The sequence below is a fragment of the Palaemon carinicauda genome, chromosome 9 (genome assembly GCF_036898095.1).
Source record: "Palaemon carinicauda isolate YSFRI2023 chromosome 9, ASM3689809v2, whole genome shotgun sequence".
Lineage (NCBI taxonomy): Eukaryota > Metazoa > Arthropoda > Malacostraca > Decapoda > Palaemonidae > Palaemon > Palaemon carinicauda.
The window spans coordinates 116,458,189-116,485,472 of NC_090733.1; the positions used below are offsets into that span (position 1 = coordinate 116,458,189).

General features: G+C 36.4%; 2 protein-coding genes across 2 annotated transcripts in view; one reads left to right on the forward strand and one right to left on the reverse strand.

Moving 5' to 3' along the window:
• The window catches only part of LOC137647079 (prostaglandin E2 receptor EP4 subtype-like), a 552,101-nt gene that overhangs the window by 173,750 nt on the left and 351,067 nt on the right, over positions 1–27,284 (reverse strand). The window lies entirely within an intron of this gene.
• On the forward strand, positions 4,391–13,013 carry LOC137647078 (hepatic lectin-like). The gene is made up of 5 exons (XM_068380246.1): positions 4,391–4,500; positions 4,872–4,901; positions 5,428–5,622; positions 10,824–10,878; positions 12,813–13,013. Exons 1-5 carry the CDS (start codon positions 4,467–4,469, stop codon positions 12,976–12,978), a joined length of 480 nt encoding a protein of 159 aa, XP_068236347.1. The 5' UTR covers positions 4,391–4,466; the 3' UTR covers positions 12,979–13,013.

Sequence of the window (27,284 nt, forward strand, 5' to 3'; positions counted from 1 at the left end):
AATCCTTATCCAAGAAACCTTCTCAGCCAAGAGGCAACGCAAGAAAAAAACTGTTCACAATTGATATTCAATCTTTGAGACAGACCTTACAGATTCGTCTTCTGCAAACTGAGGGAAAGAAACAATAAAAAACGAATGCAACTTCCAATCTAAAAGGAAGAAAAAATTCTCTCTCTCTCTCTCTCTCTCTCTCTCTCTCTCTCTCTCTCTCTCTTGTATAACAAATTAAGTCAGTTCTACTGAGGGAAAAAAAACATTCAAAAACGAATTCAACTTCCAATCTAAAAGAAAATTCTCTCTCTCTCTCTCTCTCTCTCTCTCTCTCTCTCTCTTATATATATATATATATATATGTATATATATATATACAGTATATATATATATATATATATATCACAAATTAAGCCTATTCTACTGAATAATGTTTATTTACGATTTGACCGTTGCATCATTTACCTCAAACTCATTAGTTGCATCTATTGCAGGACGAATGGTATTTGCATAAATATTTTGTAACGAAAATTATCATGCATCTTCGATTTGTTTAGCCGCATATTTGTCTGAGAAACTCAGTGTTATTGTTGTTAATTATAATAATAATAATAATAATAATAATTATAATAATAATAATAATAATAATAATAATATTAATAATAATAATTACCATCGCCATTATCATTACTATTGTTATGATAATAATAAAAAAAAAAAAAAAAAAATAATAATAATAATAATAATAATAATAATAATAATAATAATAGCTACCATCACCATTATCATTACTATTGTTATAATATAATTATAAAAATAATAATATTAATAATAATAATATTAACAACAACAACAACAATAACAATAAAAATATTAATAATAATAAAAATTGCCATCACAATCCTCCTCCTCCTCCTCCTCCTCCTTCTTCTTCTTCTTCTTCTTCTTCTTCTTCTTCTTCTTCTCGTAAGAACATGAGGGTGGGTGGGTGAGAGAAGCATTCAAAAGAAAGGCCCACGGCATCCAGGATGCAGCAAGAGTGCGGATCTCAGACAAAAGAAATGGAGTAGTGGGATTCGACTGTCTGTTTATGAGTAAAGGTGTATGGAACGGTCAACGTAGTAGAAGCTTTGATGCCAGATCCCCCCCCCCCCCTCCTTTTACCGATGAGGGTTCCGCTACAGCACATCATCAATTTTTAGTATTGTGAAAATCTTCACCACATTTGAGAACCACTTTTCGTGATGATTGAGAATCACTTTTAGTAGGGAAGTGGGAGAGAGATCTTTTGAATATCAAGTAAGTCGATATAATTAATTACACTACAAAAATTGTCTATTTCAATGATAATTAAAGGCTTAGAAGCCACTCATGAATTGCAGAGGCAAGGGACAGTGACAGTGCCCTAGAGATTGACCATACATTAAATGATCAGCTCCCAAGCTCCCTCTCCTCCCAAGCTAGGACCAGGGAGGGCCAGGCAATGGCTGCTGATGACTCAACAGATAGACATATAGGCTCCCCCAAACCCCACCAACCTTAGCTCACAAGATGGTAAGGTTGCAGACACTAATGGACTAACGAGACTAAGTGGGACTCAAACCCCCAACTGACAAACACCGGTCAGAGAAGTTACCAATCAGGCTACAATAACCGTATTGCAGAAGATCGAAGGTTGGTGGTTATGAAAAACCAAATTCTTGTGTTAAGACTCACTCCAACGGATTTATGCAAGGATAGAGGAATGACACACACATTGATTTCTCCTCCCAAACTAAGAGAGGAAAACATTCACTCCCGACGTCCGATCAGTAAAGCCAGAGGAAGCATCAAATCGACAATTTTCCCAATAGATCCTAAATCGGTGACGTATACAACTATATAAAATCTTATAATTTTTCATCACTAATGTGTAACTTGATAGCATATCCACTTAGAAGAAAAGCCTAATAGTACGATTAAACTAAATGAGAGAAATTCATTAAAGTCTGATAGTAAGAGGCAGAAAACCCCCTGGTGTGTACTTATCATGAAGGATGAGAATCTAACCACTCTGGGTTGAGAACCTTCAAGTAAATAGGTTTTTGTGAAGCTCGATATCACTGCTATCAATTGTCACCACTTGAGGACAAATGTTTTTTTTCTGTTGAGAAATTTTTCGAAGACGAGAAATGCATTGCTGAAAATACATTTGGTGTATCAAATAAGTCAAATAAAGTAACGAGCCAGAATTTCAAAGTGATTAATATACCAAGATACAATTATTAGGTGTGGAAATAGAAAGTGTTTTGCTTATGAAAACCTAACTAGCTTCAGGGTTAACGAAATATTCATTAAAAGGAAATTGTAACCACTGCAGTGAATGATTGTCTGCGGAGTAAGATATTTAACTGAAGCCGTCGGACATATAATACAGAAGGAATAAAATAGACAAGATGTTTGAGGTAATGCTCGAAACATAAGATAAAATAAGACACCGAAAAAAACAGTAATTAGTGAAAATTATTCCATAAAAATAGAAAAACCGAAAGGAAGGTCTATTTAATACCCAAGACCGGAATCTGATGCTATAAGAAAATCAATTCCTTGTAAGAAGGGGACATTGAAGCTCTTATTTTTAAAGGTTCTAAGAATGAGTCAAAATATAATGTCTCCGATGAAAAGCTTTTCCCTAAAGGCTATAAGACACATCCAGTGTGACACAAAGTAAAATAAACTCCGTTTTATACCCGAATATACAAGATGATAGACAAGTAAAGAAGAGAGAAAGGTGGATTTCACCAAAGGAGAGGGGAAGGCATAATCCTGCCTCTTCATCGAAAGATATGGAAGACAAAAAAAAAAAAAAAAAAAAAAAAAAAAAAAAAAATACAACAACAACAACAACAACAACAACAACAACCAAGGTTATACAGCAGCAGGAACGAACTATTCACTGATCCGTACAAAGTTAGGTCTCGTCAAGCTACAATATTCTTGAGTTATACATAAGCGAGTCTTGAAACGACCAGGGGCTCAAGAATTCATTTATAGTCTATTATTTAGTTATTAAAGAAGCGCTCTATCTTTTGGCAAGAGCGCAACCATATACAGAGAAGGCAAGAGTTATACAGGCCAGGAGAAAACTGCTGTAAGTTATCCTAGTGAATTATCAATTCTCGAAGGTTCTAATCACCGGAAACATTCTATAATTGGATTAAAAAAAATTATAAAAGATAGTTACAAGTGACTGAAGTTACTAAATATACCAACGCCTCAACAAAGTTCCCCGATATCAAATTTGATATGACGAATGCAGTGACGAGTTTTATATAATCAATAAAAGTATATTTTCTGTCTCCAAATAAAATAAAAATACAAAATAAACATAAAAAGTCCACTTCAGTTCCAGAAAGAATAACAAATTCCCAAAACATTCAAGAAAGCACAGGATGGCATGAAAGTTAGAGGTGAATGTTTTGGTAAGTGTAGAGGTTTAAACTGCCTGCTAATGAGCCGTTCTGTGAAGCAACTAATGTTGAAGAAGACTTTCTGTAATGTCTGACCCTCTGGGACAAACCCCCAAGAAGGAGGGTTGCTTGAAGATAACCCCCCAAAAGAAAACTAATTCTATCTAACCATCTGCACATTAACACATACATAAAAACATGCATGCAATCATTTATACATAGAAGTTATATACATACATACATACATACATATATATATATATATATATATATATATATATATATATATATATATATATATATATATATACATATATATATGTAAAACCCTTCTGTATGTATGTGAACTATAAAGTCCATTTACATTTTTCAATTTGCACTAATTTGTTGCGCGCTTCAAGGCACCCTCTTGCAACAACGCCGGAAATATCATATATTAACATAAGGAGTAAAAATAAATTGTACGTGTTTGTTTTCTGGTAAAAGACGAAAAAAACACCGCCTCCTCTCTAGACCCAGACATATATGAATAAATAGACAGATAAAGTACGAGTTTATGCTATATAAAATACGCCTTTTGACCCTTTACAGGCCTGGAGTGCCCACTGAAAGGTAGAACGCCCATTCAGGTATTAAATAAGAATCTATGGTTCAGGATCCAAACGGCAATTATTTTTCTTGAACCCAGCAGATGGTAACACTGTATGCATTCATTATTGGGTCGACTGGAGGGCAGCTTGAAAAGAGACCAGGCCGACATTTCCTGTTTTTTGTGTGTTAATCATCTTCTACAGTATAAAATCATAAATACATGTGTTTGCTCATGTTTATAAGCAATTAGGCCTCCATTAGGAGTTACCCCCCCCCCCCTCTCTCTCTCTCTCTCTCTCTCTCTCTCTCTCTCTCTCTCTCTCTCTCTCTCTCGATAAGCCGATAAGCAATCCATCGCAGCTGTTTAAAGTTAACCGAGTCGAGAAAAACAATTTTGTGTCTCATCAACTGCGAGACGTCAATTGCAGAGCAGCCATGAGGAACTTCTTGGCCCTTACGCTTTTAAGCGGTAGGTCCACTTCAATATCCTTCCAAAATTTCCTGTTTTCGTTTTGATAAATCAATGCATAACCTGAAAACCTAATCTTAACTATTGACTTGCCATTTTGACTGAGTATATATCCATATTTATATATATATATGTATATATATATATATATGTGTGTGTGTGTGTGTGTGTGCGCGCGCGCGCATGTATGTGTATACGTATGTGTGTATATATATATATATATATATATATTATATATATATATATAATATATATATATATATATATGTATGTATTGAGAGAGAGAGAGAGAGAGAGAGAGAGAGAGAGAGAGAGAGAGAGAGAGAGACTATATATGATAACTAATTTCGGAAATTTGCTTCTATTTTCAGTTCTACTTGGATTTGCAAATGGACAACATTGTAAGTAAATAACATGTATAAAAAAAAGATATTTCCATTTTTTAATGTCTATAGATTGATTTAGTCTTAACAATTGGCTTTAAAAGACATGGAATACTTCTTTCAATATCAAAGAGTGGATTGACGTCGTCTGAAAATAGAAACGCTGCAAAATAAATTGATGGACGACACATAGACGAATATTTTCATATAAACCTCAGTGAAATCAGCAAAGAAAGAGGCTGGTATATATTTGGCATCGAAATGAGTTGTTATTGTTGATGTTGTTACGTTTGTAGAAGTTATAACAATAATATTGTAGTCGTAAAATAACGACGATAAAAAGATAAACTAAACCTTAAGTAACGTAATGAATCATATGGTGAATGCTTCCTTCTTGTTAAAAATCAAATAATAATAATAATAATAATAATAATAATAATAATAATAATATTAATAATATTAATAATAATAATAATAATAATAATAATACCTAGTAAGCATTCCCAAGGACACGGATCTCCTCTACATGATTGTCTCCTTCCAGTGTGTCCTCCGTTGTTCATAGAATTCTTTCCTGATCCTGCTGTGCCAATGCCCGTCTGCATTCATTTCACCATGGACGCGAAAAGAGATTGGCACGCAGCGAAGGACTACTGCGAGGCCCAGGGCAGCAGCCTGGCAATTCTGGATGTAGGAAACTTGTATTACGAAATCAGAGATTACATCCTAGGAAACCCAGGTAAGATCGTTAAACCTATAGTATTTTATTTACTCATGAACCATTTAATATTTATTGCACATATAACAATAACTCAAAACAACGACTATGGCGCTGACAATAAATACCAAAAGATATAGTCATGGAAATCAACTGCTTTGCCTATCGTTTAAAGACCACTGGGTAAGATTGGGTCAGATCCCAAAGTGAGATGGAAATTTCATAACAATAGTAAGCTATTACAAAACGTAAAAATACTGGAAAACGAACTCTTGGCATGTACAGAATGAGCAGGGATTACAACTATTTGTGGAAAACATTCCTACTAAATCTATGAAGGTAAAATAGTAAAGTATGGTTTCATATTTGTGCGATGGCGTTCATCATTAGGTTAAAAGAAGGTTCACGATTCAATTTAAATGAATAATACCTCCCTGTTCATAATAATAATAAACCACAAACATTCATGAACTTTAGATCGATTTTCTATTCCCAAGAGGGAAGATTGATAGTGTCAAACCCATACAAGAAGAAAGGCTGCTTTAAATAAAACCCAATCATCATCACATCATCTCCTCCTACACCTATTGACGCAAATGTCCTCGATTAGATTTTGCCAGTCGTCTCGATTTTGAGCAAAAAATTCAATACTTCTCCATTCATCATCTGCTTCACATTTCATAGTCCTCAGCCATGTAAGCCTGGATCTTCCAACTCTTCTCGTACCTGGTGGAGCCCAGTTGAAGTTGAATGTTTAGTGAACTAATCTTTCTTGAGGAGTGCAAAGAGCATGCCCAAACCATCTCGGTCTATCCCCCACCATGATCTCATCCACATAGGGCACCTGAGTAGATCTCTCTCATAGTTTCATTTTTAATCCTGTCCTGCCATTTGAATTCAGATATTCCTCTGAGGGCTTTGTTCTCAAATCTACTAAAACTGCTGGAGATTGTTAAATTGTCATACCGAATCATTTTGAATAATTTTCTTTCAAGTAAATACCAATTCCAATAGAGAACGGTTTCTAAAGAATCATGAGAGCTTTTGGGATGCAAAACCATGACTTTGCTTATTTTACGTAGTATGGAATAGAGCCATGTGCGAGGTAGCTGTTAAGTGTTAACAGAGAGGCGAGGTGAATGAAAGTCAAGTTTATTCAGTAAGATAACGAACTTTCATACAAACAGATGAGGGCGACAATATCGCAGTAATTCAAGCAATGTGAAACATGCAATTGCAAGCTTAAATAGGTTTTTATATTATAAATGTACGAGAGAGCAAGAGATAATAAAAAAAGCAATAGCATCACAGTGTACGAGCGTGTATAAAACACATGTGAATTAGGGCCCACTGCTTTAGAGAGGTGAACTTTAGCCTGGTCATATTGCAGAAGGTATGCAGGTTTTAGGCAATCAATGGAGACCCAGTCTTCTTTGCCACGAATGTTAATTAAGAAAGCCTTCAGTGTGTAACGGATCACAAGGAAAAAGCCCATGGAAGGGGGCATCAGCGGTGGCTTTCTAGTGTCAGTGTGCAGGAAGACATGCATCGCCATGTGTAAATCTTTCAGTATGTGTTGCCTTGCAAGGGAGCTTGTAACTCTAGCGGCAGGGAGTAAATTTTCTCACAACTAGACATCGGAACTGGAGATTGTTGGAGGAGGCTGCAGACGGAAAAAATTCGGCAGGGACGACCAACAGGTCACCATACATAATTTCAGCTTCCAAGACATTCAGGGCGTCCTTAAGAGTGGTCCTTAATCCCAGGAAGACCAAGGGAAGCTGAATAAACCAGTTGGAGTCATTGCAGTGGGACATCAAAGCTGCTTTGAGGGTGTGATGAAAACGTACAACCATTCCGCTGGCTGCAGGGTTGTACGCGGTTGTCTGATGTAGGGAGATGCCCAGGAGATTTGTTAAGGATGTCCACAATTGAGAGGTGAAAGTGGTACCCCTATCAGAAGTATTACTCTTTGGGATACCAAATCTTGCTATCTACCATGAGAGTAAGAGAGATATATATGAGGTGAATGTTGCAGTTTGCATGGGGATGGCTTCAGGCCAAAATGTGGAGCGGGCAATGATGGTAAACAGGTAACGGTGTACTTGTAATATGGGTAGGGGACATATTACATCGACGTGAATGTGGGCAAAATGACGCTGACCTTGAGGAAAGGTGCCCACTCCTGAATCCATGTGTTGGTGTACTTTTGAAGTTTGGTATGAAGTACAGCCACAGACCCAACCCTTAGCATCCTTAGTACTGCCATACCAAATGAACTTCGTCTTCAGTAGCTGTGCAGTAGATCGGTATGAGGGATGTGAGAGGCCACGGATGAAATTAAACACCTGTCAGTGCATGCATGAGAGTAGGTATCCATGGTCGTGCCCTACCAGTACTGACATCACAGAGGAGGGTGGCATTGGAGTCGTCGAGGGCAACGTCTTCCCAACAGAGGGATGTGCAGGATATCTTACATGCATGGTACTCTGGATCTTTTCGTGGGGGTTCTGTCAAGGCACTGTAATCCTATCCCAGGTGAATGGCAGCCAATGTGTTTCTTGACAGGGCATCGGCAACGAGATTCATTTTCCCAGGGACGTGTTGCAGGGTGCAGTTGTATTCAGCCACTGTGGAGATGTTTGCGTTGACGGGCGGACCAGGTGTGGGACCGTCGAGTGAAGGCATGCACCAGAAGCATGTGGTCTGTGTGAAAGACAAAGGGCGTACCTTCTAAGAAGTGGCGAAAGTGATGGACAGCCAAATGCACCACCAGCAATTCACAGTCGAAGGGGTGAGTAAGCGGATTCCGCCTTGGACAGTTTTCTACTGAAGAAGGAGGACAATGGGCAGGGAGAGCTGTTGACTTCATGCTTGGGTACTGCACCAAATGCGACATCGCTAACATCGGTGGAGAAGAGAGGGGCATGTGGCAGGGGCTATGATGGTCATGGGGGTTAGGAAGTTTTGAACAGCTGATAATTTCTCAGGGAGAGATGCAGTCCACTAAGAAAGATACATTGCTGGTGCCAAAGGTACACTTGTTTTACAAGACTACAAGGCTGTTCTGTTGTAGGCAGTCGAGAATGATGTGTTGGTGAAGGAGGTGTTCCTCTTTGGAGGACGAGAACATAAGTACATCGTCCATGTAACATACGCAGAAAGGGAGGTCCCCTAAGATGGCATCCATGAGGCGTTGAAAAGTAGCCCCAGCATCATGAAGGCCAAAACAGGAGTAATTGAATGTGTATTTACTAAAAGGGTTTGCGATGGCGGTCTTAAGGATGTCTTCTAGGTTTGAAGGCACCTGATAATACTCCTTCGAGAGGTCGAGACTGGATAACACCTTTCCAAGTAGGAGATATCGCTGGCCATGTTGCAGAGGTTAGTGATCCGGTTTAGTCTCCATGTTCAGAGGCCTGTAATCCCCACAAGGGCACAGGGAGCCATCCTTCTTCAGGATGATGTGTAAGGGCCCGTTTCTTCTACTTCGGTGAACATTTGTTTAATGGGTGCTAAACAATACGGGGCCAGACGTCTGAATCTGGCAAACACAGGGGCAGACCTCCGGGTACACTGTAAGGAGGTAGGCATAGTCCTCCGTTGGTGCAATGATGTGGAGTAAGAGATTGTAGGGGGCGGATTGAAGAGGTGTTGCCAAGTATGAGGCTGCATTGACTTACTGTCAATGTGTCACATTAACCATGAGATAGAAATGGGCGAGGAAATCTGCACCATGTGAGGCAATGTTACGCTGGCAATAAGAAATTTCCAATGGTATGACGTGCTCCCAAAAAAACAGTGTGAGTGTCTTGTACCCATGCGTGTGGATCTCAGATCCGTTAGCAGCTACCAGGCAGACGTTAGCAGGCTTAGAATGTGTACGTCATGTCCTGGAGAGTGACTTTGGTAGAAGAGATCGGCAAGCACCAGCGTTTGCCAAAAACTGCACACCCATACTCTGCATCATGTAAAAAGAAAAGATTAGTAACTAGAAAGGCCACTGGTACAAGCAATGGCCTACTTACAAGTTTTTTTTTTTTTTTTTTTTTTTTTGCTGCACCCCCAAATTTGGAGTGGTAGTAGCAGAACTGCAGCTGGTAGGCATCAGCACGTGGCTGTAAAGGCCGTTGGTTGGGGAATGAGAGAGGGACGTATGTGGGCGGTGGGAGGTTTTGCCACCACTCCAGCATGTCATGGGGTGGGTGTCTATGTCTTACCGCTTTCACGTCAGCTTCGGTCAGTATTGAAAAGTTATCCTCTTTGTCAGAAGTGGAAGCATTGATGGAGGTCTTGAAGATAGTGAAGTGGTTGTACATATGGGCATCGACTTCGGGCATCAGATCCTTAGAGGTATTGACTTCGGGGATGGCAGAGTATACAGGTTCGGGTAGGCATCATACTCAAAGGGCATAAGGTAGGTTCTCTTACCTGGGACAGCCGTTTGTGGCAGGTTGCAGACGAACGATCTTGGTCCTTTCTATGAGGGCAAGTGAAGCTATATGGGTGGCTGGCGATGGCGAGTACTGCTCCAGTATGTATGTTTTGAGGGCATCATATGCTATTGAGGTGTCCCCTTGGTTGCAAAGCCAATCAGAAATTTCTGGGAAGGTGTCCTCAGGGATCGCCACAAGGTCATAGTCTGCTTTGCTGCATGAACGAGTCGAGCCCTTGGAGCGAAATGGAACTACGGTGCACTGGAACTAGGCCAACGCTTCTCTTCTGGCAAAGGGTGGCAGTTTCATCAATGTAGTGTGGGTTGAAGAGTCAGAGTCGGTGAGCGGCATGGAGCAGGTCCTCCGGTGGTCACCAATTGTGCTAGGTGGCTGTTAGGTACTAACAGAGAGGTGAAGTGAATGCAAGTGAAGTTTATTTAACAAGATAACAAGCTTGTATACAAACGGTTAAGGGCAAACAGTCACAAACATTTAAAAAATGTGATACATGCGATGGCAAGCTTAACCAGGTTTTTCTATTATCAGTGCGGGAGAGTGAGAGATAAAATGAAGCAATAGCATTATAGTCTATGAGCGTATATGAAACACATGCGGTACAGCCAATTTCCGAAACGAATGATAGGAAGTTATGCATTGTGGGAAAGAGATTCTTCCTACTAATATCATTTTTTTTATAACTTGCATTTTCGAAAAATTTCATGTATGTGATTTCGACAAAACTATCATTTCACGACTGTAACTACAAGCACTGAACTTTCTTTACAGCATGGCTGGACGAAGGATTCTATATAGGGTGTACGGACGAGATTCACGAAGGATCGTAAGTAGACGGATCAATTTACTGTTCTAATATTACCGACTCAACAATGAAAGTAATCCAAATCAGATCCTGTACATTTATTCTTACAACAACAACTACGTATGTAATCTTTTAACGCCAAATGTACCATTTTGTTGAAGATATTGTTGAGCATAAATCAAAATCGAAACATTAGCTTCTGGTGAAATTTTAGAGAGAAAATATGACTCTAGCTGATAAACTTATATTTAGTGAATCCCTCTCGTGAATGGATTGCAAAAGTTTTCCTTATTCTGAGGTTTGTAAGCAGTCAGCCTGCTGGCCTTTCGTTGCCTTTGCATAAAGAAAACAAGAAAAAGAATGTTCGATGATTGCAAACTTCCGTCGAGTTTGACTTGTCAAACCCATAAAAAGTCCCTTCACCCCAAGGGGCCGATGTGGTAACGTTTCTTTGGTCGCTGCAATCTCACCATCCTAGTGAGGTAAGGATGGGGGGGGGGGGAGCCTATGGGTCTAAGTTTGGGTGGAGAGGGAGCTTGGGCGATGATCATATGTATATATGGTCAGTCTCTAGGCCATTGTCCTGCTTGATAGGGCAATGTCACTTTCCCTTGCCTCTGTCATTTATGAGCGGACTTTAAACCTTTAAACGGGAACAAGAGTGGGGCCCTCAAAAGAGGAGAGATAGATTTGCCTCGTCACAGATGGATAATTATTAAGTCCTGGAAAAATTTACGGAAAAATTAAAACCTATGCAAATTTTGCCTGCAGAACTCTATGAATTTGAATTCAAATTCACATTGAGCCACCTCTTCTACATCTATACAGTAAAGTTCAGTAATCTGATGTTTTCGTTCCTTCTCCTGAATAGTTTCCTTGCATTTGTCTTTTCTGACTCGTATGGCTTTCATCTCATGTCCACTTTTTTGCCTTCGTCCTATCTGACTCAAATACCTTCTTGACTCATCCTTCTATCACTTTTTTACCTTTGTTCTTTATGACTCGTATAACTTTCTTCCCTCTATCAGTTTTTTGCCTTTGTCATTTCTGAGTCATTGGCCTTTCCTCACTCTATTACTTTTATGCCTTTGTCTTTTCTTACTTGTATGACTTTCTTCCCTCTATCACTTTTTTGCCTTTGTCTTTTCTGAGTCATGTGAATCTCATCATTCTATCACTATTATGCCTTTGTCTTTTCTTACGTGTATGACTTTCTTCCCTCTATCACTTTTTTGCCTTAGTCCTTACTGAGTCATTGGACTTTCATCACTCTATCACCTTTTTGCCTTTTTCCTTTCTGACTGGTATGACTTTCTTCCCTCTATCACTTTTTTTTTTGCCTTTTTCCTTTCTGAGTCATAAGATTTTCATTCCTCTATCCGTCTTTTGCCTTTTTCTTTTCTGACTGGTATGACTTTCATCCCTCTATCACTTTTTTGCCTTTGTCCATTCTGAGTCATTGGACTTTCATCACTCTATCACTTTTTTGCCTTTGCCCTTTCTGATTCGCATGACTTTCATCCTTCTATCACTTTTTTGCCTTTGTCCTTTCTGACTGGTATGACTTTCATCCCTCTACCACTACTTCCATTGCTATGCCACGCCCATCTTCCCTTTGACCTTTCCCTGTTTTATAATATCTACAGAAGGCGCGAGGCTTCTCTTTCCCTTGACCTTTAAACTTAACGATGAATTGAACATTAAATCAAGGTACAAATTGACGTTTGACAAAGTTCCATCAACATTCAACGAAGGACGTCCTAAAAATGGTGACTTGGCAGCTCATAAAATTCAGATTTGGCAGTTCAAAGATAAACATTCTTCTACTAAGAAACTACTACAAAAATCACATTCTTCCACTATACGATCGTTCTTAAGCAAATTTTTTTTCTTATTGTCTTACATTCGTCTCATATTAATTCACTGTTCTTCAGAAACCATTTTTTTTTTTCTAGGTGGCGATGGACAGATGGTAGTCCTGTGAGCATGGGGCTTCCTCACTGGTATCCTGGTCAACCGGATGGGGGATTACGAGAAAACTATTGCTGCTTGTACTATGATGACTTCATGTACAATTCCTGTAGAAATGAGGAAAAGCTGTTCGCCATCTGCATGCTGTAAGGCGTGACACACTTCAGAAAAAAAATATATGTAAAACAAAAGTGAAAATTTTTATTCTTTTACGTTTAATAAAAAATAAAACTATCTATCTTTTGATGATTGACATTGAAAAAGCACAGTCTCCGTAACTTCAATCTTTCGATGAAAAGACCGAAATAGGAGCACTGTTTGGAAGGAAGCTCAGACTCTGAAAGAACGGTTTGCTTAACTTACTTTTCTTCCTAAATACGTTGTCAATGATTTAGACAGACCATTAGATTTTCACCATTGGTTATAATAAAAATAACAAAGAGAGAACAACATTCAGAGAAGTGGGAAGAATCGTATCAAATAACATCACAATATACTCTTACAAAGTAAATTAATCTACAGTATTATGAATAAGATGACCAATCATAAGGCATAGAGTTTACTTGAGTACAAAGAAACATAAAAAGTGCCAACAAGTGAAATAAAAATTTGATTTAACTTCGCATATTTCTACGCATTAAGAAAACACAGTAATATGTTTTTGGCAACTACATATTGCTGCCTTTCAGCATTCTTAACGAGGATATTGATCCATAAGAAACACACACACATACACACACCAACTTGAAATTTTCTCTTTATTCTGGAGTCTCCCCTTATATAGCCTTCACAATATTAATATCATCATTACAGACAATAATGATAATAATAATAGTAACTTTACACTGTGCGACAGAGAACCAGATGGATCCAATCAAAAGATATTAATTTTAGTTTAAAAATATCTATTACATAAATCCTGTGGGAAAAACAAGAGATATGGAAATGAAAGTGTGATATAAAATTATTAAAAAAAATAGAGACAATTAAGTTATAAAACAAATGTTTAGATATTTGATCAATTTTTTACTATAATACCAGACACAATGGTGTTTCTCTTTATCACTGAGACATACATCAAACATTGAAACCATCAAATTTAACAACAATCATAGTCAGTCCTCATAATTCAATTCTTTGAGAAAAACCATGTGGGATGTGAAGCAAGGAAGGTAGTAGGGTGTGTGCAAAAGACTAGCAGGAAATTCAGATTTCCTATGGAATCTAACTCTCTTTAATAATTAGGGAAGTGATAGATAAGTGTGGATGCTTAAGTAGGAAGCTATCACTGGCGTAGCAAGGAAGGGGGGAGGGGGCATATGATCCTGGTCGCAACTTTGAGAGGGGGTCTAAATTGAAATGGGAAAGACTTGTATGGGTTCCCTATCCATACACTTCTGGACCGTAGTGACCACAAACTATGTATACACACACACACACATATATATATATGTATATATATATATATATATATATATATATATATATATATATATATATATATATATATATATATATATATATATATATATATATAGTTTGCGGTCACTCTACGGTCCAAAAGTGCATGGGTAAGGAACCCATACAAGTCTTCCCAACATCAATTTAGACCCCCTTTCAAAGTTGTGACCAGGGACATAGGCCCCCTCCCCCTCCCTTGCTAGGGGTATTTGTTGATTGTTGATAGTTGGGTTCCTCTCGGGAATCGCAATTTAAGAAGAAATAAAATAGTCAATGCTGCTATCATCTTCTTTATTTGGGAGCTTTCGACATAACTTATGTCATCCTCAGCCTATCTGCAATTATCATTATGTAAAATTAATACAATTAATAAAAATCATCCTAAGTACATAGTTAGGAAGATATACTTTCATGAACTGACTAACTAGCTCTAAAATTAAAATAATCAAGGAACATAAAACATATGAAAGACTTATTACACATATAACTATATAACTATATAAAAGACTCGATAACTAATACATAGTCACCGGCAGGAGGCGATGACCACCATTCCAGCGCAGCAACCCACAGACCCGACGGATCAATATATTTTATATATATATATATATATATATATATATATATATATATATATATATATACCCATACACTTGTAAACCGTGGAGGGACCGCTAACTTTATACTGTATGTGTATATATATATATATATATATATATATATATATATATATACATATATATATATATATATATATATACACACATATATATATATATACCCATACACTTGTAAACCGTGGAGGGACCGCTAACTATATATATATATATATATATATATATATATATATATATATATATATATATATATATATATAATATATATATATATATATGCGAAAAAATCGCAGGATAACGTGATGCTCAGATGCAACAGAACCACAGGGAAAATGAAAATACGAATTATACGCTTAAGTCCTGACTAGTTTCGTGATACTTCTTCAGAGGACTGATCAGTCCTCTGAAGAAGTATCACGAAACTAGTCAGGACTTAATCGTATATTTCGTATTTTCATTTTCCCTGTGATTTTTCTGCATATATATATATATATATATATATATATATATATATATATATATATATATATATATATATATATATATACTGTTTGCAAGTCTGCGTGCAAGTGTGTGTGGGCGGTGGTTAGCAAGTATATGTAAAGCCATTTTTTTTTTTTTTAAGTACGAGTACTATTGAATATAAAGTTGAAAATTATTAATGAAAATTTGGAAAGAATAGAACAAGCTGCTAAAAATCCTCCAAGTAACTACACCTACGACTCTATTCAAGTTTGGCGACCCTAAAGCCCTCGTTATCAGTCAGTAATTGCAAGTGGTAGGTCATTCTTTTCCACACACTTGATAAGAGGCATTGAAAGCCAATGAAAATCACCATCCTCGAGGCAGTTAAGGAGCGATCTGTTAAGAGACCCAGCTCGATTAAAGTTCCTAAACTTCTACAGAATGTATCAATGGAGTCCATGCGAGACCTGTCTGGCTGCAAAGCCATTCGTGAGATTTCTTGATTGCACTTCTAGTAAACAATGTTGTTTCCGGGTTTAAAGGTTTAAAGGTCACTCATGAATGGCAGGGGTAAGGAAGAGTAGCATTGCTTTATCGAGCAGGACTATGCCCTAGAGACTGACCATTTATACATTTGATCAGCACCCATGCCGACTCTCTTCCCAATCTAGGACCAAGGAGAGCCAGGCAATGGCTGCTGATCACTCAGCAGATAGACCTATTGGCCCCCCCCAAAACTCCATTCTTAGCTCACAATAATGGTGAGGTTGAAGCAACCAAAGAAAGTAACGAGTTTGAGCGGGAGTCGCACCTCCAGTCTGGTGTTCACCAGTCTGGGACGTCACCACATCGGCCACCACAACCCTAATGAATAAGAATCGCGGATAAATGAGTAACTCTGGAATGCTACCCAGACTAACGTTCTAATTTGACCTATACTCAATTTTTTTAAAGAGGCGCATTTGCACCGACTCACAGCGGTGCCCTTTTAAATGGGAAAAAAGTTTCCTGCTATCTGATTGGTTAGAATTATCTTGTCCAACCAATCAGCGATCAGGAAACGTTTCCGAGCTAAAAGGGCACCACTGCGAGTCTGTGCAAATCTGCCTCACTAAAAAGAATTGACTACAGTGCAACAGTGACTTCCACCTCCAAATTATCAGCTACATTCTTAGCACAAAAGTGTTTTAAAACACTGATTACCAGTCTGATATTTAGCAGTAACCTTCGACGGCTGTTATTATTTTTATTCATAGTGAACACATATTCACTTAAAAATCCATCAAGATGGCTATATTGATTGATTTATAGAATTTGGGTTTGACAAAAGGATAACAAAGTAATTGTATTATGAAATACAAGCTAATAGGTTGGTCAGCAAGATAGAAGAAAAATAACACAAAATAAAGGATAGTTAGCTCGTTTTCTTAAGAAAAGCAGTTACCACGGAAGTTTATTGTTTCTTTTTTTTTCTTTTTTGTAATAAAATCGGATATGAAACTAAAATTCTCACCAAGATGGCGTAAACCCGCCAGTACCCAGGGTGGAGTACGACCGCACCTACAGTGTGTATGAAAGTGACACTGCATAACGATCAGTGTTGCCATGAACTCAATGCCGTTGACTTTTCCTGCAACAATTCCTATGGACACCTACTTTTTCTATTTTGATATGTCGTTATTTATTATTATTCGAGTCATATTTTACTATCTTAGATAATGGATAGCCTCCTTCAGACTTCGTAACAAAGGAATTTTATATCATTTTAAATTAATCTACGACCTGGTGTAAAAATAACAAGGCCGATGGACTTCCACAGGATCGGAATTTATGCCAAAACCTAATCGACTCTATCTTGACCTTCAAAATATTAGATATAAATCAATAACTATAATAATCTTCCTGTATATAAACATATACAAAGAGGCATAAGCAACTATGCAAAAAGTTGTAAACTCTTATGAATCTAGATGGATATTGGATGAGACGAAGTTTTTCAACCCTCCTTTCCAAGGACACTCCATCTAGAAATTGTCTATAAGAAGGTTGCTTGATTGCTTTCAGCTGCGTTAAATGTTCTTTTACATTAATTCACTTAATTCATTTCATGAAAGACTAAGCAAATTGGAATATTAATTATTCAACTGGCCACTCACCAGCAAAGGGTCTTTATAAGTGTATTGCCTCTCAAAGTCAATCAATGTAAACATAAGTAAGATGAAATCGATTAAGTATGCAATTTGGCTTCCGTAAAGGCCTTGAAGCATGCCATTCTCTTCTTACAATTTCCAATGTTGTACAGAAATCCCTTGATTGTGGTCAGGAAGTTCGTATGATTGGCCTTGATTTTAGTTCGGGCTTTGACCGAATTGACCATGAAGCCCTTGTTATGAAATTTAAAAGCTGGAAGTAGGCTGCTAATTTCTTAGCATTATTATTGATTTTTCAAGTAATACATGCAAAGAGTTGTTATTAATGGGTACCATAGCTGATGTTTCTCAGATTAGTGTTCTTGGCTCATTACATTTCATGCTATATACACATGACATGTGGTTTGGTCTATTAACATGCTCGTTGCATACACATATGATGCTACTCTCTTTGCCCATATTCAAACTCTTAAATGATCTGGCGTTATTGAAACCCTTGATAGAGATCTAGCTAAAATTAATTCAGTGTGCAAGTTATGGGGCATGAATTTAAACCTTAACAAAACTCAAAGTAAATAGGTCGAGGACAGTGGCTCTTCAACATCCAGACCTCTGCTTGGATAACGTTAATTTGATTATAAACAACTTAACAATTTTAAGTGTGATTCTTGATTACAAATTTACTTTTGATAAACATTCGGTCTTTTTCTTCTTTAATTGCACAAGAAAGGGTTTATTGAGAAAGTATTTTAAGATTTTCGGTGTAAAATATATCCTGAAGAAATGTTTTAATTTCTTCATTCTTCCTTGTTTTGAGTATTATTCTCCGGGTCTAGTCTTATCAATGATCACGATATTACTATGGCACCGTCGTTCAATTATGTCTTTATGCATGTTCCATAAGATTTTTTATAATTCTTATCATCCTTTGCATTTACACCTTCCAAGACTGTACCATCCTGTACGTATTACTATGTATGAAGTTAACTCTAAGACTTGCCTTCTCCACTATAAGGGTCAATGCTACACAATATTCTATAAGTTTTATTCCAGCTGTGACCAGATTGACCAGATTGTAACCCTAACCATGCTGTTGAATCAGTGGAACTTCAGAAGTTTAAACTTGCAGCGAATGTTTTTATGTTGAACAGGTTGATTAAAATATCTCTTCATAGTTTATATGTTACGAATACTTTATATTTTGTATTCATTACTTCACATATAGTTTACTTATTTCCATATTTAATTTCTTCACTGGGCTATTTTTCCCCATTGGGGCCGATGGGCTTATAACATACTGCTTCCCCAATTAATGGTTGTAGCTTAGCTAATAATAATAATAATAATAATAATAATAATAATAATAATAATAATAATAATAATCGGATGCCCACGAAAATTAAATTTGGCAGGACATTACCGTAGAGTTGGGTCTACTTACATTATTTTTGCTCATCTATGATTATTTTCTCGTAGATCACGGTGATGAGAGAGAGAGAGAGAGAGAGAGAGAGAGAGAGAGAGAGAGAGAGAGAGAGAGAGAGAGAGAGAGAGAGAGAGAGCTCATCCCGAATGAGCTCTGGTATTCGTTCTCTAATAAAACTTGGCCTTATCCTCATCTAAGACTTGATATTGCAATTGCAGTTCATAATCTTTTATCATATACTTCTCGTTTCCTTCTCATATACCCTTTCTCTAATTAACGAGGTCAATGATATAAGAGGAGTAACGTCAAAACACGAAAATTATATAACCCGGCTTTTTGGAGTTTTATCGTACTTAAAAACTCATCAGTTTGAGAATAATCAATGTCTGGTCCCCCGTTAATAACCTTCTATTGCAATAACATTCTTTTATTAATGTTATATTGAACTTAATCTACTTCTGTAAAAAGAGAGCGATATAAATTTCGTTAAAAACTCATTAACGAATTGAATTATGCTATAATTATATAAAATAGTCCAAAAATAAACGTGGCAGTATTAAAAATATACGTGTAATTAAAGTACCTTTTTTTTCTTAAAGGAAGATTCTTTTTGTAAAAAAGGACTACAGCTTTTGGATATATCACATTTACGAAAAGTGCCATAGTTAGAGATTGTTTTATCACATATAAAAAGATTCCACTAAAATTTTGGAGTTGGCTGGAATCAATATTGCTCAATTTGAACCGAACAATAAACAAATATATATATATATATATATATATATATATATATATATATATATATATATATATATATATATATATATATATATATATATATATATATATATATAGTCACGTATAAAATAATCAAAAAATATAAATATCCTCCATAATTAATTACGTTGCATGAATTCAAGGCACACTAAAAACATATACTATGGTAACTCTAAAAATATGAACTAAACAGTATAAGTAAAGTTTACAAAAGTCAAAATAAAACACTTAATTGAAAAGGAAGTTTATTTCAAGTTTCCCCTTTCACTCAATAATAAAAAAAAACGGACGTCCAGTCATACCAAATAAACTAATAGATTACATCTCTCTCTCTCTCTCTCTCTCTCTCTCTCTCTCTCTCTCTCTCTCTCTCTCATTAGGTTATATAAAGAAAGACTAGTATTCGACACATAACTCTTGAATGGTTATTTTAAATATAAATGTTCTTATAATTTGCAATAAAAAGCACACATCCAAGTATTTCACAAATGTAAAGTAACTGAAAAATAAACCTTCCTAAGTTTTTATACTCCTACGATGTAGTGTAACCACTCGTTAATTATCCTTGCAACAGCAAACGATATACTTTCAATTAATAGAACAATCTCTTATTTTTACGAGTTGATCTAGTCTACCAAAGTACACACTTTGAAAATATGTCGGAAACTTTTCTGTTTTGCTTTATTCCTTAATGACCTGCCATTTAACCTTTATTTTTCAAAGAAAAAATGGGTTTTCATCAAGTGAGGAATATTGATTAATTATCACAAAGACGCAACGGAATGAAAAAAAATGTTGGAGGAAGCATGAGAAAGGGCAGTGAATGGTGGAATGAAGGAGTGAAGGTAAAAGTGGAAGAGAAAAAGAGGGATTTTGAAGAATGGCTGCAGAGTAATAGTGTAGAGAAGTATGAAAGATATAGAGAGAAAAATGTGGAAGTAAAGCGCAAGGTAAGTGAGGCAAAGAGGGCAGCTGACCTGAGGTGGGGTCAGGGATTGGGTCCTTCATATGAAGAGAATAAGAAGAAGTTTTGGAAAGAAGTGAAGAGAGTAAGGAAGGCTGGCTCAAGAATTGAAGAGACAGTGAAAGATGGAAATAGAAGGTTGTTAAAAGGAAAGGAGGCCAGGAAAAGGTGGGCGGAATATTTTGAAAGTTTACAGAATGTTAAGGATAATAGGGAGGAAGATATAATTGCTGTTGAAGGTGTTGAGGTGCCGGTGATGGGAGATGAGAATGAGAGAGAGATTACAAGAGAGGAAGTGAGGAGAGTACTAGATGAAACGAGAGTCGGAAAAGCATCTGGTATGGATGGTGTGAAAGCTGAGATGTTGAAGGAAGGGGATGTGACTGCACTTGAGTGGTTGGTGAGATTGTTTTATATGTGTTTTGTGTTGTCAATGGTACCAGTAGATTAGGTTTGTGCGTGTATTGTACCGCTATATAAGGGTAAGGGAGATGTGCATGAGTGTTGCAATTCAAGGGGTATTAGTTTGTTGAGTGTAGTTGGAAAAGTGTATGGTAGAGTACTGATTAATAGGATTAAGAATAAAACAGAGAATGCAATCTTAGAAGTACACGGTGGTTTTAGAAGAGGTAGGGGTTGTATGAATCAGATTTTTACAGTTAGGCAGATATGCAAGAAATATCTAGCAAAAGGTAAGGAAGTGTATGTTGCGTTTATGGATATGGAGAAAGCATATGATAGAGTTGATAGGGAAGCAATGTGGAATGTGATGAGGTTATATGGAGTTGGTGGAAGGTTGTTGCAAGCAGTGAAAAGTTTCTACAAAGGTAGTAAAGCATGTGTTAGGATAGGCAATGAAGTGAGCGATTGGTTTCCGGTGAGAGTGGGCCTGAGACAAGGATGTGTGATGTCGCCATGGTTGTTTAACTTGTATGTTGATGGTGTGGTGAGAGAGGTGAATGCTCGAGTACTTGGACGAGGATTGAAACTGGTAGACGAGAATGACCATGAATGGGAGGTAAATCAGTTGTTGTTTGCGGATGATACTGTACTGGTTGCAGACGCGGAAGAGAAGCTTGGCCGATTAGTGACAGAATTTTGAAGGGTGTGTGAGAGAAGGAAGTTGAGAGTTAATGTGGGTAAGAGTAAGGTTATGAGATGTACGAGAAGGGAAGGTGGTGCGAGGTTGAATGTCATGTTGAATGGAGAGTTGCTTGAGGAGGTGGATCAGTTCAAGTACTTGGGGTCTGTTGTTGCAGCAAATGGTGGAGTGGAAGCAGATGTACATCAGAGAGTGACTGAAGGGTGCAAAGTATTGGGGGCAGTTAAGGGAGTAGTCAAAAATAGAGGGTTGGGCATGAATGTAAAGAGTTCTATATAAGAAAGTGATTATACCAACAGTCATGTATGGATCGGAGTTGTGGGGAATGAAAGTGATGGAGAGACAGAAATTGAATGTGTTTGAGATGAAGTGTCTAAGGAGTATGGCTGGTGTATCTCGAGTAGATAGGGTTAGGAACGAAGTGGTGAGGGTGAGAACGGGTGTAAGAAATGAGTTAGCAGCTAGAGTGGATATGAATTTGTTGAGGTGGTTTGGCCATGTTGAGAGAATGGAAAATGGCTGTCTGCTAAAGAAGGTGATGAATGCAAGAGTTGATGGGAGAAGTACAAGAGGAAGGCCAAGGTTTGGGTGGATGGATGGAGTGAAGAAATCTCTGGGTGATAGGAGGATAGATGTGAGAGAGGCAAAAGTGCGTGCTAGAAATAGGAATGAATGGCAAGCGATTGTGACGCACTTCCGGTAGGCCCTGCTGCTTCCTCCGGTGCCTTAGATGACCACGGAGGGAGCAGCAGTAGGGGATTCAGCGATATGAAGCTTCGTCTGTTGTGGATAACGGGGGAGGGTGGGCTGTGGCACCCAAGCAGTACCAGCCGAACTCGGTTGAGTCCCTTGTCAGGCTGGGAGGAACGTAGAGAGGGAGGTCCCCTTTTATGTTTCATTTGTTTGATGTCGGCTACCCACAAAATTGGGGGAAGTGCCTTGGTATATGTATGTATGTATGTAAAATTACCCTAATTATGCTGCTAAAAATTGCTAAAAAAATAACAGCAAAATACCGAAACATAATGAAAACGGTACTGTATGTGAAGTTTTTTCTTTACGGATTGCATACCTTATACACCGACAAACAAAATTTCTAAGATCAGAAATTAATGCACAATTACCATACTCACAGTGATATATATATTATATATATATATATATATATATATATATATATATATATATATATATATATATATATATATATATATATACATATATACATATATATATATATATACATATATACATACATACATACATATATATATATATATATATATATATATATATATATATATATATATATATATTTCCTTTAGGTGACACGCTCCGCACTTACCGTCCCTCGAATAGGGGGATAGGGAGTAGTCATACTCTGCTTATCTATCTAAATATTTTGCCGTCATTTTTGACGGGTCGCGTACACATGTAATTGAATCTCCCGTAACGAAGTGTTCACATTTGACGTGAGTTAGGACATGTTGCCTCATTTCCCTATTCCAATTAGTGATCACATTGCATAGAATACGAAAATCTGAGAAATGTGGCAATTTTATCTATACAGCGTTGCCATGTTTTCTAGTAAACTATGTAAACTTAGATAAAAAAATCGACCATTTTTATGGGAAAAATGACACAGCCGCAATTAACATACAAATTTCAATCGTTAATAGCCGGACTTCAGCATTTACAAGTCATAAAAAACTTAGTTTTTGGCAATCATTTGGGATGAGGGTCCTATTCCCTTCTCATGTTTTCATTTGGTTGATAATTATCAACTAATTATTATGTATCTCATTAGCTATTAGGGACAAAAGATTAACATTGGATTTAAAAAAAAATTAAATCAAACCCTCCAAGTCCGTCCTTCCTTGCCAATCGTGGGATCAATTTCTGTCTACAAATAGTATGATGAAAATAGAACCATTAAGCGACGGAGACCACTATCTTTACATTATATAAGACACTATCTATCTATCCTAGTAACCAAGTCGGTACAAACCTTATACACACACACACACACACACACATATATATATATATATATATATATATACATATATATATATATATTTTATATATATAAATATATATATATATATATATATATTATATATATATATATATATATATATATATATATATATATATGCACACTATGTTTGCTTATAAATTCTACAGTTGAGATCCTTACAGAATTTTATCATTATCATCATTACTAGCTAAGCTACAATCATACTTGCAAATGCAGGATCTTTTAAACTTAAATGATCCAATAGGGAAAATAGCCAAGGAAATAAGGAAACATAAAATTGTGTGCCTGATTTTACCCTCAAGCAAAAGAACTATAACCCAAGACAGGAAAACCATGGCACAAAGCCTATGGCACTACCAAAGACTAGAGAACAATGACTTGATTTTGGAGTGACGTTCTCCTAGAAGAGCTGTTTCTTCTACCCTTACAAGTGGAAATTAGCTACTGAACAATTGCAGTGCAGTAGTTAACCTCTTGAATGAAAAGAAAACGCCAGAGTACTCAGTGTATCTGTTGACAAAGGAAAATGAGCCGTAACCAGAGAGGGATCTAATGTAGTGCTATCTGGCCAAAGGACCCAATAACTCTCTGACGGTAGTGTCTCAACGGGTGGCTGGTACCTTGGCCCCTTGGCCAACCTTACTACCTACGTTTCACTTTTCATCATTTGTTTGTGATACTTATCACACAAATAAAAATAAATAAGAAAGCCATAAAACCTCATTAATGAGATGTAAACAACTAATTTTTAGATATTTATGATATGCATAGGCTTTGCCCACGTCACATACCTCATTAGCACAGGATATAACGTTCCATATTACATTATTTTCGCCGATTAAAAATCCCATTATTGCTGGTGATACCATTGGTTTGATAAATGAATACTGTCAAATTAGCTACGCACATATTAAATCAAGTTATCATCAATGTAAAATGCTATTCAAGAGTCAATAGTTTTCACTGACACTTTCCAAATCTAAATACGATATAAAATACCATTACATGAAGAATTTTAGTAGTTTTTTTAATGGGCTACATTGTCTATAAACATATGGATATTTTTTATTACCCTAATGTTTAATCCTATTTTGGAGGTCTACAGCAATTAAAATATTCTAGAATTTATTAAGAGTCCATACGATATTCCTCGTGTTCAATTTGCGATATTAAACTTTTTTCCATAATCAACATGGAATAAAATTATCATTTTCTTTTCTTCGAATTTGAAAACGAAGGCATATACATTTTTCAGTCAAAATAAGACTTATTAGCATTCCAGTAAAGGGGTCGAAATATGACAACTTCTTAATACTCAATTGAATTACTCATAAGACTCCATTAAACTATTCAAAAGGTGACCCATTTATGTTCCAACAAATGGGTCAAACATTAGACCCTTAATATTAAAGTCAATTGTTCACCCTATAAACGTTATATTCTACTAATTAGGACTAACTATCGTTCACCGATATTCAATCAAATCAGTCAAAACATATTTCTTTAATATTCTATTATTAGAGGGAAGCAAAATGATAGTTTTAACGTTAAATTGATGCTGAACTATAAATATTCTATCCCCATAAACTGAATTCCCGTTTTTATATTCCACATAAATGTGGAGTGATAACCACTTTATATTCAGTAGGGTCAAATGATAATACTGTACAGTAAAATTAGGGTCAAATGGCGACCAACTAAATTCAATGAGAGGGACATAATCAGACCAATTACATCCTAAATTATCTCATTCCGTGAGTCAATCTTTCAAATATATATATATATATATATATATATATATATATATATATATATATATATATGCATATATACATATATAATATATATATATATATATATATATATATGCATACATATATACATATATACAAATACATACATACATACATATATACAAATACATACATACATACATATATATATATATATATATATATATATATATATATATATATATATATATATATATATATATATATATATATATATATAATATATATATATCATCATCTCCTCCTACGTCTATGACGCAAAGGGCCGCGGTTAGATTTCGCCAGTCGTCTCTATCTTGAGCTTTTAATTCAATACTTCTCCATTAATCATCTCCTACTTCTCGCTTCACAGTCCTCAGCCATGTAGGTCTGGGTCTTCCAACACATCTAGTGCCTTGTGGAGCCCAGCTGAATGTTTGGTGAACTAATCTCTGTTGGGGAGTGGGAAGAGCATGCCCAAACCATCTCCATCTACCCCTCATCATCTCATCCACATATGGCACTCGAGTAATATCTCTTATAGTTTCATTTCTAATCCTGTCCTGCAATTTAACTTCCAAAATCCTTCTGAGAGCTTTATTCTCAAATCTATTAAATGTATTGGAGATTGTTTCATTTTCATACCATGACTCATATCCATAGAGTAACACTGATCTCACTATACTGATACATAGTCTGATTTTTATATGTAATTTCAGGCGATTTGATTTCCAAATTTTACTTAACCTAGTCATTGTCTGATTTGCTTTTTTTAATCCTTCACTAAACTCTAATTCTAAAGACCCTGTATTGGATATCAGATGTCCCTAAATACTTAAATGATTCTACCTCAATCCTTTCTCCTTCCAATGATATTTCATCTTCCATTGCATACTCTGTTCTCATCATCTATGTCTTTCTTCTATTTATCTTCAGCCCAACCTTGTATGATGTTTCCTGCATGTTGGTAAGCAAGCATTGCTAATACTGTGGTGTTCTGCTAACAAGGACAGCATCATCAGCATACTCTAGGTCTGCTAAATTCCTATCACCAATCAAGTCCAATCCTTCTCCACTATCTCCAACTGTTCTACACATTACACACACACATACATACATACACACACACACCACACACACACACATATATATATATATATATATATATATATATATATATATATATTGACCAAATAAGTAAATAAGTAAAGGAATTTGAATCGTAAAGTATATGATGAATGGAGAAATATTGATTTTAAATAACAAGATAGAGACGCCAGACGAAATCTTACCAAGGCCCTTTGCGTCAATGGGCGCAGGAGGAGATGATGATGATGAAGTAATGGCAAAAAAGGTATTTACAATTGATACAGACAACTATTATGAACTTATTCCAACCACAATGAATATCTTTTCCAAGGATTCCGGATTAACTCGTGTTAATATATAAAATCATAGTTCTCTCTCTCATACACATCAGTAAGAAGACCATCAATGGACTCTGAACTGAATGGATAATATTGGCCCCCCTCCTCTCTCTCTCTCTCTCTCTCTCTCTCTCTCTCTCTCTCTCTCTCTCTCTCTCTCTCTCTCTCTCTCTCTCTCTCTCTCTCTCCATCAAGAACGTCAATGAAGTCTAAAATGAATGGATAATAATATTCTCTCTCTCTCTCTCTCTCTC

Bases quoted from the DNA above. Each gene is read 5' to 3' on its own strand.
- LOC137647078 (XM_068380246.1), top strand. From the start codon at position 4,467: ATGAGGAACTTCTTGGCCCTTACGCTTTTAAGCG. The intron at 4,501-4,871 runs GTAGGTCCACTT...TTCTATTTTCAG, and splicing joins GGCCCTTACGCTTTTAAGCG to TTCTACTTGGATTTGCAAAT. The intron at 10,879-12,812 runs GTAAGTAGACGG...TTTTTTTTCTAG, and splicing joins GACGAGATTCACGAAGGATC to GTGGCGATGGACAGATGGTA.